The sequence below is a fragment of the Drosophila santomea genome, chromosome 2R (genome assembly GCF_016746245.2).
Source record: "Drosophila santomea strain STO CAGO 1482 chromosome 2R, Prin_Dsan_1.1, whole genome shotgun sequence".
NCBI lineage: Eukaryota > Metazoa > Arthropoda > Insecta > Diptera > Drosophilidae > Drosophila > Drosophila santomea.
Window position 1 is genome coordinate 21,854,580 of NC_053017.2, and position 16,910 is coordinate 21,871,489.

At 48.6% G+C, this 16,910-nt stretch overlaps 4 protein-coding genes across 4 annotated transcripts; 1 reads left to right on the forward strand and 3 right to left on the reverse strand.

The window, feature by feature from the left end:
- Positions 1 to 591: 591 nt before the first annotated feature.
- On the reverse strand, positions 592 to 1,714 carry LOC120446057 (suppressor-of-stellate-like protein). The gene is made up of 3 exons (XM_039626834.1): positions 1,618 to 1,714; positions 1,011 to 1,547; positions 592 to 944 (listed from the first exon to the last, which is right to left on the reverse strand). The coding sequence occupies exons 1-3, from the start codon at positions 1,626 to 1,628 to the stop codon at positions 782 to 784; spliced, it is 711 nt and encodes a 236-aa protein (XP_039482768.1). The 5' UTR covers positions 1,629 to 1,714; the 3' UTR covers positions 592 to 781.
- Positions 1,715 to 2,305: 591 nt separating this feature from the next.
- LOC120446056 (proteasome subunit alpha type-7-1B) lies at positions 2,306 to 3,765 on the reverse strand. Its single transcript, XM_039626833.2, has 3 exons — positions 3,563 to 3,765; positions 3,268 to 3,497; positions 2,306 to 3,101 (listed from the first exon to the last, which is right to left on the reverse strand). The coding sequence occupies exons 1-3, from the start codon at positions 3,662 to 3,664 to the stop codon at positions 2,675 to 2,677; spliced, it is 759 nt and encodes a 252-aa protein (XP_039482767.1). The 5' UTR covers positions 3,665 to 3,765; the 3' UTR covers positions 2,306 to 2,674.
- A 4,589-nt stretch (positions 3,766 to 8,354) lies between these two features.
- Positions 8,355 to 9,218, forward strand: LOC120446822. The gene has a single exon (XM_039627999.2). It carries the CDS (start codon positions 8,471 to 8,473, stop codon positions 9,089 to 9,091), a length of 621 nt encoding a protein of 206 aa, XP_039483933.1. The 5' UTR covers positions 8,355 to 8,470; the 3' UTR covers positions 9,092 to 9,218.
- Positions 9,219 to 11,019: 1,801 nt separating this feature from the next.
- LOC120446333 (mitochondrial proton/calcium exchanger protein) lies at positions 11,020 to 16,899 on the reverse strand. Its single transcript, XM_039627249.2, has 5 exons — positions 16,831 to 16,899; positions 16,112 to 16,462; positions 12,464 to 14,763; positions 12,107 to 12,403; positions 11,020 to 12,051 (listed from the first exon to the last, which is right to left on the reverse strand). The coding sequence occupies exons 2-5, from the start codon at positions 16,182 to 16,184 to the stop codon at positions 11,698 to 11,700; spliced, it is 3,024 nt and encodes a 1,007-aa protein (XP_039483183.1). The 5' UTR covers positions 16,185 to 16,462; positions 16,831 to 16,899; the 3' UTR covers positions 11,020 to 11,697.
- Between the last annotated feature and the right edge of the window lie 11 nt (positions 16,900 to 16,910).

Genomic DNA, 16,910 nt, shown 5'->3' on the forward strand with positions numbered 1-16,910 from the left:
AAATTAAGTGTGAAAAGTGTGCGAGAAATGGGCGAGGCGCCATGGAGAAATGGAGAAAAGCGGAAAAGGCGCTCCACAGTCCTCCACTCGACGGAGAAAAGGAGAAAAGGAGAAAGGGCGTCGAGTGGCGTGGAAAAGTGAAAAGGAAAGCGCCAGGGCGGCAGTAAATAATAATAAAGGCATGACTTATTGGAGATGCCACTGGCGAAGGATCAGCAACTGGAACTGGGACTGGAACAGGAGGCGAATCCTCCGCTCCTCAGCTTAACGTAATTCCCATTATCGGCTTAGCAGGTTGTGCCGGCAAGTGGATTTTTATTGCGCAGTCCGGCGAACTTAAGGAGCACGGAGATGAAATATAATACAACTGAACGCTTGGAGTGTAAGTCCCTAATCCTTCTGCACTTGATGCCACTTCCCAAGAATGCATCTTGTAAACGAGTGGGTCCTAATTATATTTGGCAAATACCTTGCCACATGACTCCCACTTTCTCGCAGTGTGTGGCACTAAGCGGATGAATAGGCCGCCCAAAGCTGCTTCACTTCCGAGCGTGATTCCCTGGAGATTACCACTATTAATGACAAGTACACTTTGCTACTCGACTAAGTGCTTGATATGGCCAGCTTTGACCAAACAGTGTGAACTAAGTGTTTCGGGTAGAGTACCCAAGGTACCCATAGGTGGTATGTGGTATCTGGCCATATCAACGCACTGGGAACAATCCGTTTAATGGCAACAACAAGAGAACGGAACAACATTTGTGCACTCCTTCGTGTGGCGTTACGCATTCAGGTCATTCCTGGAGAATCGTGAAGGCAGCGACTTCGGAATGGATGCAGTCAGGTAGGGCGACTTGCTGGCCGAGGATGCGATACTCTTTGGCGTGGACTCGGGCGCTTCGGGCGGCATCAGGGCTTTCTGGTGCAACCGGAAGCCATAGAGTCTGCAAATGCCATCGTTTTTAGGGGAGAATCGGGATTTTAAAGATTTTAAACGGAAAGGCACTCACCGGGGCACGTACTTCTCCAGCGGCGGATGGGGCCGCATGCTCGGCAGCTGCATGAAGAACATGTGCGGGAAACTGGTCCCAAACATGGCTCCGTCCAGCATTCCGCAGCGGGGACGCGGCAGGAAGACATCGTTGCAGCGAGGGCAGTAGACCTTCACGTGGGAATGGTTCCACAGGTCGGAGAGGCCCACGGGCAGGGTTCTCTGCCCCTTACAGTAGACCCTCGGACACGAGCCGAAGTCACCCCTCTCGTACTTCAGGCGCATATCCTCGACGCCACGCGGCGATAAGATGTAGCGGGCGTGGATCATGCCGTACAGCTCCTCCGCATCGGTGGTGTCCAGCCCCTCGTCCCAGCCCTGCTTGTCAAACTCCGTCTCCAGGACCATGTCCAGTGCCTGGATGAAGAGCTCCAGGCCCGTCAGGTTGAACTTGTCCTCTATGAAGTCGGTGGGCACGCGGCAGAGGAACTCGTGGCCCTTGACCCCAAGGAACCAGCTGATCCAGCTGCCATCTCCCATCGGCTCGTTGCTCTGGCTACAAGATAAAATATCCGAATCTGAATCCAGAATTTCTGTGATTCTATGGGGGAGAGCGAGTTACTTACGGGAACGACATGTTGCCAAGTCACTTGTAAAAAATATACTGAGCAAGTCCGGTACGAAATGACGTCTATTGACAAGACCTACTAGGCCATAATGACATCCATTTGTCAGTTTAGCCAGAAACGAATGTGCAGAAGGTCCGACAGGGCAGCAGTGAGTCACCTGTGTTCCAAACCCTTTATCACTGGAGGCTGTCTTGAGTGTAATACCCAAAACCTTGGCCACAAACTGCGTCTGTGATGACCAGAACGTAGTCCTGGCAGCTGCTTTAAGGGAAATGGAGAAGGTGGAGGTCGTGATCCACTATTGCCAGCCATCTTCAGTTCACCGATGAAGTAATGCAGCCCTGAAGGGTTAAGCGTAGTGGATACCCTGATAAAAGCACACACCTTAACCCCTGAAGCGCACTTTCGGTGGAGGCACTCGATTTCAGGAGATGAGCAGGACTAAACTTTGAAGGACCAATATGACAGCCTGGGGAACACAGAGTAGGTGGAGCAGGAGAACCCAAATGGAACTCACAGCGAAAAAATCGAATGTACCTCTGCAATATGAAAGGAGCCTGCATTACAGAGGCTTGTCTTCAGCAAAGGATGCTCTTCCCATCAGGATTAGTGGGCATCCCTTGGCATCTTGGCCATTTATTAACCCAATTGACGTTCTGCCCAAAATCAAAGGCGAATCAGGAGATACCATTTTGATTGACAAACATTTTCTGCATGTGTGCGCGCACTTTCTTGTTTTTCCTCTACAAATTCAATTCGCATTTTCACTTAAAACTTTTTAACTTGGTTGGCCTGAAAGAAGCGTACGCATCTCCGCCGTAGAGATGAAGCGGACATAAGGCAAACAAACACGCCCTCGAGACAAATTAAGTGATTTGCCCGCTTTACACATTTTTCCTGCTGATTACTTTTCCCCAACTCCGCGGCCGAAATTGAATTGCCCAGCAGAAGAGAGGGCACGACCGGTTATCAACTTTTGATTGGTCATGAAAATGGCCTTGGGCCACGGCAACCAAGATGACCAAGATGACCATGATGGCCAGAATGACCAGGACTAGGGAACTCGGGTCCGCCGACTGGCCTCCGTCTCCGCCTCCAGCTCCGCGCGAACGGTGCCCTCCAGATCGGCCAGGACCTTGCGATCGATCATGCGCAGTGGCTGGCGGTACTTGAGCACCGCCACCTCCATCTGGCTGTGCTTCAGCGAGGACACGCTCACCAGGGTGCGGACTATGTGCTTGATGGCCGCCGCCTCGTCGACGGTGGCCAGTAGCTCGTCCGCGTGCTTCTCCATGTAATCGCGGACCGGCTGGCTGGAGCGGCCGGTGGTGTTGGCCCTCCACTCGTAGAAGATGCCCGAGGGCTCCGTTTGGAAGAGGTGCGGAGTGCCATCCTCGTCGAAGCCGCCAACCAGGCAGGACAATCCAAATGGACGCCTGCCGTTGCTCTGCGTGTAGTTCTGCTTCAGCTGGGCTATGTATCTGCAATGGAAGCAAATCCAAATCAACCTAGTGGCTACACTGAGAAAATAGTTCTGCACTTCTTTGAAAGCCAGCAAAAAGTATGCAAGAATATTTTGTGGTTCGGCACTCTGCTGCTTCACTGCATACTTTTTCCTAGGAAGTTGCTATTAGTGCTTTTCCTCACCGCGTTATGTACTCCACGGTCGTGGGCTTCTCGAAGTTCAGGCGGTGGCTCTGGGCCTCCATTTGGGCGCGGCTCACCAGGATCCGTGCATCAGCGGTAAGCCCTGAAAAAGTCATCACCACGTGGTCGTCGAGCATGCAAATCTTGCGCACTATGCGCTCCTCCTGCAAATCGCCCACGGAGCGCTTCTCCACGCCGATTACAATGGCGTTGTTGGTGCGCAGACCCACCTGTGGGATGTGGCATTTGGGATTACCTAAGAGGTAAGTCCTGGTGGCGACCAGGCGGCACTCACCACAGTGGAACCCCTGCGGACGGCCTCCTGCGCGTACTCCACCTGCAGCAGGTGGCCATCTGGTGAGTAAATGGTCACCGCGCGATCGTAACGCTCAGCCATGGAACTCGTGCTAATTTATTGGAAACCCTAATGGAGCAACGTGTATGTAAGTGTACTTTGTGTATAGGATCGGGATTTCAAGATGTGTGTTATATCTAACCGCCTGCTAGGTGCTTAATAATCAAATCAATAATACTCAAAACACAATGATGGTTTTAATCGCATTTTTGCAACAATTGATTTATCATAAAACGTAATTTTAACTAGCTTTCAATACATTTTCTATTAGTTCGCTCACAATACATCCGTGCAATTAAATCAGCTTTCAATAATGAGGTAATCTGCTACAAAGGCAAATCTACATAATCGAATCCATAAGCGAATTAACAATTATCGTGTTAATCAGATTACCGATGTCACAGCGAAATGGGGCAATTACATTAAAACTGTTTCAGCCACATTTTGCAAATATTTCAATCTATTAGTATCGGCTGGCACACTTTTCAAACAGGACCCTCCGGAAAGAGGTCCTGTGTCCTGTGTCCTGTGTCCTTGGCACCTGTTCCTGAAAGGTCCAGCGTCTGAAATGCTGACAACAAAATCACAAAGTGCAACAAAAGCGCAAATCTCTGGTAAATGTAATCGTAATCGAAACAGCTTCATTTTGCTAATGTGCTTGGCCAACCGGAGCAGGACGAAGGACGAAGGACACCGCCGGAGAGTCGTCCTTTTGCGACTCTCCGGAGCGCAGAGTCCTGCGTCCTGCTTCCTGATGCGGTGCTTAGTATGCCAGCAGCGCGCAGCTGGGCATAAATTTATATTTAACATTTTATGACAGTCGAGCTTCGCAGGAGGAGGAGAAGGAGGAGGATAAGGAGGGGAGGAAAGAGGTCCTTTGGGTGTGGCGCATACTCACCAGGATTAGGCACGTGCCAGCCGAATATGGCCAATTCGCAAAACAAACGTTTCCAAAAGTGCGGCTGGCGAATAAATAAATTAGGCGGACTGCAAACAAAACGACCTGCAAATAGAATCACAAAAATGCAATTATTTTGCCAATTTACACACGTTGTCGCCCATGCAAAGGTTCGCAGTTTGGCAGTTTGGAAATATGTTCTATGCATTGACGGCCACGCGTTTTGTTTCAAATTGCATTACTCTCGCCGCGGGCCAGCGCTAAATGAATTAATAAAGCCATTTATCGGAATTGGCAATCAAAATGCATTAGCTGTGCTTTCTAAAGTTTTTGAGTTAAGCATTCAACCGGGGAAAACTTCAGGACGCATTTGAATACCAAACACAAGCGCGTCACTTTGAATAGAGGTAATTGTTTATGATTCATTAACCTTTCACATATTTTCATATCTCTCTCCTAACAATAAAAAGCGAAATAAAGAAAATATTTTTTGAATAACTAAATACATACTTCTAATGTGCCAAGTCGCCCATTAGCAGTTAAGCCCTTGTTCGAGTTGTTAATTAAATAAGAATTTCGATGCTAAGACCATGGCTTCATTAGCACTCAGGAATGTTTTGGCCCCGGGCAATGTGCGTAAATTAAGTATACGCCGTGTTTTCGGTGCGCGCCCCTGCCGCTTGGCATTTGATTAAGCACTTTTGCCCCATAAATAGTGAGCATCGCCAATCGAAGGGTGAATTGGCCCTGAGACAATCGTGCAGTGGAGTGGAGTGGGTTTCCTTTTCGAGGCATAAGCGGAAAGGCGGAAAAGTGGGAAAGCGGAAAAGCGGGAAGGCAGACGAGGCAGCCACATAAAAGCAGGCAACACAACATGTGCTAAAAACAGCAAGAACTTTGGCGGACAAGAGCCAAGAGGGTAGAGACTTGCCACGATTTGTTTGCTCCCAGCTTAATTTGTAGCGTCAAATGGAGTTGATTGTTGTTTTTCTTGCCTCTAACCCAACAGCATCCAGCAGCCAGCACCCAAGCCCCAAAAACCCACTTAAGCACCCCTTCCCCTTCCACGTCGCCGTCGAAGTCGCCGTCCCTGTTTTCGTCGAAACTAAAGACCCAATAAAAGTTAAGGACGCTGTTGCGGATAAACAAGGCTTGGAGCACAGTTTCAAGTGCTTCCATTGTTCTCCAGCTCCCAATCCCACTCCCCACTCCTCACTCCGATGTGTGGAAATTAATGACGAGCGATTTGAACACGACGGGATTGGCATTGGGATTGGGTTTGGGATTGGGAGTGGATCTGGGAATGGGAATGCGATCGAGATGGAGCGACGACGATGGTAATGTGTTTACATCGTGAAAATGTTGGCGGTCCTCGAACGTCTGTGGCATGTGGCATGCGAAGAAACATATTTCTGCAAGTTGACAATTAATCATTGTGCAAATATACGAAATATATGAATTTTATGAATTTTATGGCTGTTCCTGGGGTCGCAACAAGGCGAATACCTTCCAGAGTTTATGACTGTCTTTATTATGTTCTTATCTTATCCATTCCGCACAAAGACAGTCATTTAATGGTGAAATATTGATATAAAATTAGGAAAAGATGAAATCGCTCTCTTGGAATAGAGGCATTTCAACTCTTATATATCCTTCTATCCTTACTTCAATATGGTAGCTTTAAACAATTCATAAGAGCTGCTGAGCTCTTTGTATAGTAACATATATATACGAGTGTAGTATCTCTGCCGCCCCTCCAATCTCGGCCATTTAATCAGCAGCAGACGTCGAACGTGTGTATTTGTTTGGTTGGCCAGGACAAGCTGACGCTGGCAAAATGCAAATGACCTTTGACCATTGCCGGCAGACTGCTTCCGACTTTCGAGTGGGGAAACTAGAGGCTCCTGGTTGCCACGGCTCCTTCTCTATCTCCATATTACGTATACGTAGCTTTGCGTGTGTCTCAGCTAAGTAAACACAGCGCGGGCTGAGATGGGGGGCGCACCTGGTGTTTTGAGCGGGGCGCTCAGACATTCACCTGAGCCCTTTTTAATAAACCTAGCAATGCACACACCATTGTTGACATAGTCCTTCTCGGGAATCCTGCGCGACCTGCTGCTCCCTCTGCTCCTGCTGCTTATGGAGATGTAGATGTTGCGAGTGCCCGGCCCCAAAGTGCCACTTTGCGTCAACGAACTTTGTCCTGGCACACGGCACTCGCCTCTCAGGTCACGGCAATCAGGTCGTTTGCTCCATTCTGAGATAATCATCTCATCTTCTCGGCGGCCAAAGACGATTCCGATAAAACTTCAAGGATTCGACAGGAATTTGTCAGCGAAATCTTAATTGAGCCGTATTAACCCATTAGTTTGGTGCAGATGGGGTCTTCGGTAAGTTTAACCTTATAGTTTCCGGTTATCCCCCAGATGGGCGAAGAGCTCCTCACTACTTGAGGAGCAATAGTTATCCACAGCGCTCCGTTTAATTAGAAACAAGATGTTGGCGTGCTGCAATGGACGTGGCTTGGTTTAGGACTGGCAATAATGCAATTTAGAAGTTTAAACCCGCCCGCCGCCAATTGCAATTCCATTTCCAAGTTTCGAGTTGCGAGTTCCTCCCACGCAACCGCGAATAAAGTGCAACCAATTGCAGCAAAGTGCAACTGCAACTCCATCACTCAGCAGAGCGGCCCCCGATTTCCCCATTTTCCGATTTCCCGCTCCTCCGCCTCTGCCGACTTACTGAAAGCCAAATGGCGACAAATGCCGCGCAAATTAAGGGGGGCGGGGGGTAAGGTATTGATGGGAAATCGAGAAAAATGCGGCACGCGAAAGAAAATGGAAATGGAAGCGAGTCGAGTCGAGTCGAGTGGAGTAAAGTAGAGTAGAGTCGAGTGGGTTTCCACTAATGGTCAGCGAGCTGGAGGAAAGAGCGAGTGCTTCAGCTGTCGCGCACTTTCATCTTATTAAAGTTGCAAGTCGTTCAATTTTTCAGTTCCGAGGGAATTGCGCTGACACCACGCCCATCTATCATATCGCAGTGGGCGGAATCAATCTGCGATACTGCATCAAACGTCACATAGAACTCGCAATCGCAGCGAAAGTATCGAATTTCGGTGATATATTGCGACGCCCACTGATAGCAGAGCTGGCAGAGCTAGTGGAAACTAAGCCAGACGTGCCAGTAATTTATGCAGTTTCCCTGGAGGCAAGTTCAGGTGGCAAACAAAGCCAAAACCCGAAACCCGAAAAAGTACCAAAACACTTTTAACGAAGCCGTCGAATAAGCAGTTGGAACTAGGAAGTAAACAAGCCAATTGGAATGGCTGCAAATCAATGCTCCACTACATACGAGTATATCCTGGCGGTGCGCAGGAGAAATAGGAAGGACCTGTCGATTTCTTCGGGCTCATGCAGTTTCCGGCTGCAACTGCAGCTCGACACGCGACCCCATGCATATAAACATTTCACAGTCTGGCGACATATCTGAGATATTTTTATGGCCATCGTGTGGAACACGCTTCCTTTTGGCCGGGCTAAAAAAAAAAACACGGAAATGCGAGAGAAATGTGTCTGTAGAGCGCTCTTATCTCCGTATAATCCACTTTATATGTTCACACCACCATCCAAATTGAAAATAAACACAAATTCGGAACTCGGAATCCGGAATCCGGTTACGAGGGATCCGAAAATCCAGTTGGAGATTACCATTTATTGGGAATTAAAGCTGGCATATAAACGTATAAAACGTGCTTCAGCAAAAACTCTACTAGTTACATTTAAAGAGTTTTTAATAATAAAAGTTCAGTCTTATTGAAATCCGTTTCAAGCGATCTATTCCTTTTCCATCAAAGTCAAAAATGTGTTGGTAGTTTGTATTGTCTTTGGTACAGCACATCTCAATAAACAACTCGCAATAAACAACTAACTTCCAAATTTCAAAGTAAAGTGATGCAGCGCATAGCTTCGGTGAAGTCAAGTAACATAAAGACATCCATTTCCGTACTTCACGCGGAAAAGCCCCACAATGTGGCCAAGACTACTCCCGCTGCTGCTAATCTACCAGATCATAAAGTTTCCGAGAAGACGCCGGAGAAGTCGGAATCGAAACCGAAGTGCCCGCCAAATCGAAGCACTGGACTATCGAGTGCTAGGCCTCAAATGGTGAGAAAAGCCAATGTGGGTCTTACTCCCAGGCCAGGTTCCTTGCCAGGCTCCGCAGCCACCAGGAGCACTGCCTCCAGTAGGAGCCACCATTTCTGCATTCCCGTACGGAGCTCTTATACTGTAACCAGCCGCGCCCGCCGCTCCCACGACCACGGAGTCTTCCTGTACCATCTGTCCCAGTTGGAGCAGACCGGATTCGCCAAAAGTGCGGTGGATCCCATGAAGTCCGTGCCAGCAGCGGAGCTGCAACTGCTGCACAGTGGCCAGCGGACCAGCTACCTGGAGAGGCGTTACGAGCGCAGCCCGGACGACAAGTACAACTATCCGGAGGCCACCAGCTGGCGATATGGCTGGTTCCACCGGGAGTCCGATCCCCTGCAGAAGCGAGTGCCCCGGCGAGATTAGAACAGCATGTCGTGCTCGTCCATTTCAATGAAATTCTTCGCTTCAGGGGAGCCTCTAAAATATTTGGCTATTAAATGAAATTGATATAAATAAAAAATTTACGGATATTGTTTAGATAAAAAATTTATGGATATTGTTTAGATATTTGGCGTTTAGCGTGCAAAAACTAATAAAAGGAAAGGCCCAGTTTAGGTCAAAATAATTCAGCTTGATTTTCGCCAAGGGCGATATTAAAAGTTATTAAACGAAAAAATGTCCAAACCTGGCAAGGCGAAATAACTTTATCAAATACGCTCGCATGCCATCCACCCGGGCAACTGGGGCATCTGGGGCATCTGCATCTGGTGTGCATCAGCGCCTCGACGAGCTCATCCCGAGCTCATATAGCACGATGTGTGGAGCAGATGCCAAGAGCTCCACTGACAGCGCCACTTTCCGACAGGCCGATCTCTGTTGTTTTGGCGCTTTCGGAGGAGCAGCAGTTCCGCAGCTCAGCAGTTTTTCAAGTTTGAAGCGGAAAGCGGAAGGGAATCCGGCAAGGACAATTGCATTAGTCTGCTGCTCGTATGACGTACAACGGGGCGTATGCTTGTTGTCTGGCATTTAAAGTGGGCCAAAGTTGGGCAACTTCTCGGAGGGAGGGAACTCGTTGCGGCTGCCTCTCTCCTTTGATTGACTCATGAAAGTCGGCAACTTTTTAATTGTTTTGTAACATTTTCATTTCAACGTCTTCAAATAATTTTGACATTTTTCCGGCGACCCGCCAGTGCAATGAGCATTCTCCGGGCGTTGGCTCTAAAACTTATTAACTTCGTTCCATGTCGAAATGCTTTAAATTCCTCTGTTCTCTGTCCTCGGTCCTCTGTCGCTGATTGTCTGCACTTCAGACAATTCATGGCAGATTTCGAGTTTCATTGTTGCATCCGAAGCACTTTGAGCTGCGCAAACTTTCGCCGACCAAGACACTCTGCCAACTTTCCCGTCCTGTCCATCCAGCATCCACGGTATCGTGCTACCAACCCAGCTACACACCGACCCCTCCGGATCACCGGCTCCTCGGATCCTCTGGTCTGTCTGCGGTTCCCGTTTGTTGGGTTGTTGAGTTGGTTGGTTGGTTGGCTGGCTGGCTGGCTGGTTGGGTTTGGTTTGCCTGATTGCAAACAACAGTTCCCTCCCAGCGGAACTGAAGTTTATTATTATTTGGCTTGTTTCGCGTTTTGGCGCTTTTATTTACCTTTAAATAAATTTCCCTTGTATTCTTTTCCAGCGCTCTGCGTCTATTTGTTTTCGATTTCGCTGCTGGTCGGAAGTTTCCCATGTTTACGCACAAGCTGGGATTGATTAATGCCGGGGCACACACAAGTTACTAATCCTGCACACCCCATATCTAATTTATTTGCCCCAAAAAGAGGCCAGCATAGTTGGAGAGTCGGTCCAAATGTTTTACGAGTACCACACTTTCTTGGCTCGCGCTGAATATGATGGGAATTTATGGGTCAGCGGGCAGCAAAAGCTGAAAATTCGGAACATTTTGTGGTAATTTTTATTACTTCAATAGCCCAGGATATGATGCTGAACATGCACTGCTCCTTTCCCCCCCGTCGGCCAAAACTAACTTGGCCGTAAAAGTTTGGGTTCTGCGGTTCTCGATTGCGAATCACAGCCGGCCAGTTGGCAAGTCCGGGTCTTTGTGGGCGGTGGGGAAGCCCCAGCATCCCGCCCCCAAGGCAATACGCAATGCAAAACTATAATTCTGAGCAATCAATGCGGTTTGCAAAGGCAATTGTTCGGCTGGAGTCAGTTATTTAAAGTCCCGAATGGCTATTCAGCAGTAGTTTCTGGAAATTTCGTGATAGAGCCGTTGTTAGAACCATTTCACAGATAATAAGGCACTTGCCGACTCGTTTTCCCGTAATTACAGTTGGTTATTGGTTTTTATACTAACTTTTATTGCGAAACACTTTTACAAATTCTGCTTTGCTAGGTCAAGCACACACATTATTGTTTAGATCTATCACGTGGTTTCAATTATTCTCGAATGCATCGCAACCTTTCGGTAATACCTGAAAACCGGTCGGCCAAATGAACTTGCTTGATGCATATACATATTAATAGAGGGATGATATAAATCGTAAATTAACATTTCGCCTAATGATCACAATCGCTTCGCAAATTTGGGCCAAATGAAAAGGAGTTACAAACCACTTGCTTCGGATGGGTTTTATGTAAAACTAGGTCGTTGGAAATCAAGATATATAGGTAAAGTGTACATTCTTATGTATTTCTAGTAGTTTCTGATTTGTGCCTTACTTAGAGAAGATACCGTACTACAGCCACGCGTTAAGTATAGCAAACTCTCCTCTTCATCCTGCTCCAGAATCTCGGACGTAGTTAGAAACAGAGTCGCCTTTTCGTTTCGATTTTCTCGCTACGTTTATGTTAAGTGGTAACAGTTAATTCATTGCATAGTCGGAACAATATGGGACACACGAGCAGCACCTCTCCTCCACCTACTCCGCCCTACTCCGTACTCCAACACATCACTTCGGCTTAGGTACACGCTTAGGAGTTGTCTCAGCCGCTCCCTTCTTGGACTCCTTGGCCGGTCAGAGCAGCTTCTTGGCCGTAATCGTCGTGGAGAGGGTCGATGCCGTGGCCGTTGCTTTTTTGGACGTCGGTGGTTGCGATGGAGTTTGTATCGTGGGGGGCAGACCAATGTCTGTGGAGGGCAGGATCTTTTCCATTTGACGCTCGGCCGCCTCTCGCAGCGCTGATTCCGTCGTTGATCCGCTGACAATGCCGCTGCCACCACTGGTGGGGCCACCACCTGATATTCCGGTTGGACCAGATCCTGTTGAAGCCTTGGTGGGAGATTTGGGGTCCGGTTTTGGGTTCGTTGCCAAGTCGTCCAGGTTCTTCGCGTTATCCTTCAATGTTTTGGCCGTATCCTTGAATGCGGGCTGAAGGAGCTAGAGTTGTTAGACCACTGACTTGTATGATTGTACTAAAACTTACCTCTGCTTTCAGCTCCTTGGCTTTATCGGGCAAAGTTTCCTCCTTATCGCGCATCTCGTTAGCAATATCCTGAATCTCCTTCGCAGAATCGTGAATATCATTGACAAGCTTGGACAAATCCTTATCCGCTTTGTCTACCTCAGACTTCAGTTTCTCAGCCTCTTTCATGCTCTTGGCAATGGCCTTCTCAATCTTCTGCTCTGCCTGCAGCACTTGCTCCTTGTCAAGCAGACTGATCAGCTCCTCAATGGCCTTGTCGCTCAGCTTGATGTTATCACGACCAATGGACTCCAGCACCTGTAAGGAACACCAAATCAGTTAAGTGTATGTTCAGCCCAACACACATGTCATTATTACCTTGCGAATATCGTTGACGGTCACCACGCCATCTTTGTCGGCATCGAACTTCTCCAGTACAGCTTCGATGTGCTTAAGTCGTGCCTCATCGCTGGTTTCCTTCAGCACCTTGATGTTGCTCATGAGATCGTCGATGTGCACGATCTCCTCGTGACGTCGCCGGGACGCCAGCTTTGAAAGCAGTTCGGTAAACTCCTCCAACTGCTTCTTGTCGATATTCGTGGCCTCGCGGTCGATGCTCTGCACCGCCTTGGTGATCTCGTTCACAGAGATCACACCATCCTTGTCCGCGTCGAGTTTGACCAGCAGATCCCCAACAACTTTGAATCGCTCTTCATCGGATGCCTCCTTCATTCGTCGAATGGTGGCGACCAGCTCATCAATGTGCACCATTTGCTGTGGTTCGGCCGCGGGACTGGAGGCTGCATTATCACTGGATTCCGCCTGCTTGATTTGATGCTGTCTGGCCTCCAGGTCGTTAAGCACATTATCGAGTTGGGAGATCATCTTGTTGACCCGATTGTAGAGCAACTTAGCCGCCCGGCTTTCGCGCACAGGCTCCTTGACCACCTGTCGCACCTCGCGTAGCTCCTCCACATCCTCCTTATAGTCGGCCAATTCCTCCTTCAGTTCCTTGATTGTTTCTTTCTCCACCACGAGCTGCTTATCAGAGGACAATGTCTTCAGAGCCTCAGACAGCAGCTGTACATCAGTAGAGGAAATGCCCTTGTCTGTCTCGGACACCGCTGGCTGTTCCTTGTGATCCAGCAGATCCTTGGAACCCGCCAGGTTTTCAGCAAACACATAGGGAGCGGGAATCTCTTCCTTGATGGCCGACCGTTTGGCGATGGTCTCTTCCCGCTCTTCCTCGCGCTCTTCGCGGATCTTGCGCTCCTCTTCCTTGATGATTTCGATCTTCGTCTTGTTGTCCACCTTGCCCTCGCTCTCGCCGATGGCGTGACGTGTGTGGGCGCCCACTGCATCCGGCAGCACGCGCATCGTCTCCTTGAGCTTATCGGTGGTGATGCTGTCGTCGGAAATAAGCATGGTGCGAGACAAGAGCAGCAACGTGGGGGGCACCTGTTCGTTCAGCGAGAGATCTATCCACTCCTTTAGCTGGAAACGAAGACGCTCCTCCGTTAGGCCATATGCCCGCATTCCACGTGCCTTGCACGCCTGCTGCAGCTCCAGGAGGTCCAGGGAGTCGACTCCTTCGCGAGCAATCACCCGGTCATCGGTGGCCAAAGATCTGAGCTTCAGACGCAGCTGGAACCGCAGCAGCGTGGTGGTGCCAATTGTGTTCAGTTCAAGGACGCGACAAAGTGCCGCCAATTGCTCCCGGGACAGTGAATCTAGGGTGATCTCATCGTCAAATCGCTTGGCGAACTTGATGATTTCATCGTTGCTCACTGACTCAGTTGGATTCCGGATCTTAGTGAAAAAGGCCTCGAACTGCTTGGCCTCTTCGCTGCTGTGCTCCTTGTGCTGGACGGGCATCTGATCTAGGGTCTGCTGCAAGAACTTGGCCACCTCGAGGCGGACGCTCAGTGACTGCCGCAGCTTCTCCTGCCGATCGGTCGAGGTCTGGAACGTGGAGGGCAGCATGCCGGGGAAGAATTTGATGAACACCGGCAGCAGCAGCTCCATGAAGGGCACGATGATGAAAACCGAAAAGGGGATCAGACGGAACAGGTCAGAGGTGGTCCGCTGCAGCTGCTTATTCTCGCGCCGCGTGAGCGTCTTGCCATTGAGCACCCGCCAAAGGAGCTTCGAGCAAATGGCCACGTCGATGAAGAGCAGCCGAAAGCCGTGATAATAGTGCACCAGCTCATCCCAAATGCGTGTGCGGAGCGGCTTCTTTGGCTTCGCCAACGACTTGTCAGCGGGTTTGGCCAAAGTTGTCGTTGCTGCAGTCGCCGAAGTGGAGCCCGCGATCGCACTAGCGTTTTGACCCTTCTCCGAGGAGGCCGTGGCGGTAGCGGCACTGCTAGCACGAACTGCCGCTGCCTGGCCATTGGCCACCTCCTTCATGATCTCCTCGACCTTCTCCTTCTGCTGGTTCTTCAGCTTCTTGACGGTCGCGTCGATCTTTGAGCTGGACGTCTCCAGCATCGTCCGGCTGGTGTGCAGGTGCCTGAATCCATAGCCGGAGTAGTGGTATCCGTAGCTGGCAGGCGGCTGAAACCTTCTGCTTAGCTCCAGCACCGAAGTCGACGCCGATCTTCGTGGTCGTTCATCCTCTTTGGCGGGTTCATCTGTGAAGTTCACCGAGCTGCATGCGCAACAGTTCGATTTGAGAACTGCAAAAGGCATTGAAAGAGGCAGTTAGTAAGATAGATAGTAGAAGTAAGATAAGTATATCTGTATTTAAAAGCAGGCAGTGCTCAAGTAATGTCTGTATTTTATTTTAATACACAACAAAGATATAAGACAATATAATATTCCCACAAAAGAATCTTTTAGGTCATCAACCTTATTCCATATGATTTCCCGAAACACCTTTCCTTGTTTCAATGAAAATGCGATCAGATGAAGAGGCAGCGGAAAATGAAGAACAAAGAATGAAGGAAACGGCACTTGATGAGCTATTAATCAAAGCTACAAGAAATGAGGAGAGTTTGTAGTTGATAAGCGCCTTGATCATGGATTTCGTTGGGGTTTTCCGTGGGGCTGATAGTTGATAATGGGAAGGCAAAGATTGCCGGCGACTGACCAGATAAATTAGCACCTGGAGTGGAGCTTACATAAATGGCGAAGCGAAAAAACCGAAAATTCACACAGCCGGTGAGAATTCTCTACCTTCTTCTATAAATACATGCTTAGCAAACATTCAAAAGTCGCCGTCGACTGCAATTGTTTACAGCGCACTTTTCCTTTTCCTTTTGCTTTCTTTTATTTGATTTTCCGATTCTTGGCAAGCGCTCAAGGTAAATAATTTTGCAATTGAGCGAAAAGGCGGGAACAGGAGGGGAAACCGCTGTGGATAAGGTGAGGGTGATTCCGACCTATTTCGAGTATCTACGATGGTTTAGACCCGCTTTCTACTCCGGACTAGGACTGTACTTTTCCGCAGGTGCCTCATTGTCTGGGTTTTCTGCTACCTGTCGGCGAATCTATTCCCTGGCAAGTGACTTCCTACGAAATCTAAATCTGTCGCTCTGTGAGTCACTAGTAAAAACAAGGGTATAGAAATAATCCTGCGTATAACCCTAAAGAGCCATTCTGCTTATAGTGAAAGATGTTGAAGATAAAGAAATTATTATTATCAAATATAAGCCATACGAATAGGGTACGAGATTAGATTGTCAGTTGTCGCGATCCAAAGTCAACAAATTGCTGAACACAATGGCAGTAATTAAATTAGCAGCTAAGTTTCCAAAACACTGATACGTCAGTAGAGCTCCCAAACCGGTAAAAACTGTATTTGTTGTTTGCTCCAAAGCAAATAAATTCGGATCCCCTAAAAAAAGTGAGGCTACGCCTCTGCTACTATTCACCCACTGTAGAACTTCCAGCGCACGTCGCAGTTTCCAGCCAGTCAGCTGTTTCCAGCGAAAGTGCACTCAAAACAAAGTGCCCGATAATGCACACACGAGTGGAAAGTTTTCACGCGATTTCGCCTTTGCTTCCCCGTTTTGGTCAACTTACAGCGCTTGTAGACATTCTGGGCCAAGTGACTCGTCCGCAGATTGCGTCCTTTGTGGCGCAGCAGGGCGTTCATGGTGGCGGCGGCGGGCGTTGGCGAAGGGGGGCGTGACTCTGCGCTGCCTCCAATCCGAATCCAAAGTATTTTCAAATGTAATTTTGAATTTCCGACAAACTGTCTGTGGATTGTGTATCTTTGGGTTCTCTGTCGCTCGCCTTCTGATTGCTTTTGCCCTTTTTCGCCTTTGTTTTTGTTTTCGTCTGCTGTTTGCTGTCGCTTTTATCTGTCCTCACTGTCCTTCTCTGTTCCTCTTTCGCTGGCGCAAGTAACGGGTTCCTTCCCACGATTCTCGTCTAATGGGAAAGTAAATAGAAGGTGGGAATTCTGGGTTTAGCCTACTGCTGATTTGGTTAAAAGTCAATACATTGATTAAATCCCAAATTTCTTTTTGGACACACACACACACACACACTATCCCACACACTATCACACACACTCACGCACTGAGCTACGTCATCGACGCAATATCGCGCGATCTCGATTTGTTTTTGTTTTTGCCTCGCACGCTCTTTCACACCAAATTACACAACTACAGCAACAAATTTCGAAGTGTGTTCGCATTTCGTGCGACTGACAACCGGTTAAATCACGCCTGCAATGTAGCCGCTGATTGTAGCGTGTCCGCAGTGCAGTTTATATAGAAGCCATTTGTCATTCCTACCGTGCCAGTAAATAATAAAATCTAAACTAAACCGTCTGTTTTCTCACTTTTTTCACGTTTGACATCAGTGTGACCGTTCT

Coding starts and splice junctions, on each gene's coding strand:
- LOC120446057 (XM_039626834.1), bottom strand. Junction 945..1,010: donor CTGGAGAAGTACGTGCCCCG/GTGAGTGCCTTT, acceptor TGGCATTTGCAG/ACTCTATGGCTTCCGGTTGC.
- LOC120446056 (XM_039626833.2), bottom strand. CDS start 3,664: ATGGCTGAGCGTTACGATCGCGCGGTGACCATTTACTCACCAGATGGC. Junction 3,498..3,562: donor TCCGCAGGGGTTCCACTGTG/GTGAGTGCCGCC, acceptor CACATCCCACAG/GTGGGTCTGCGCACCAACAA. Junction 3,102..3,267: donor ACCGTGGAGTACATAACGCG/GTGAGGAAAAGC, acceptor CTTCCATTGCAG/ATACATAGCCCAGCTGAAGC.
- LOC120446333 (XM_039627249.2), bottom strand. CDS start 16,184: ATGAACGCCCTGCTGCGCCACAAAGGACGCAATCTGCGGACGAGTCAC. Junction 12,404..12,463: donor CCGTCAACGATATTCGCAAG/GTAATAATGACA, acceptor TGTTCCTTACAG/GTGCTGGAGTCCATTGGTCG. Junction 12,052..12,106: donor CCAAGGAGCTGAAAGCAGAG/GTAAGTTTTAGT, acceptor TAGCTCCTTCAG/CCCGCATTCAAGGATACGGC.
- LOC120446822 (XM_039627999.2), top strand. CDS start 8,471: ATGCAGCGCATAGCTTCGGTGAAGTCAAGTAACATAAAGACATCCATT.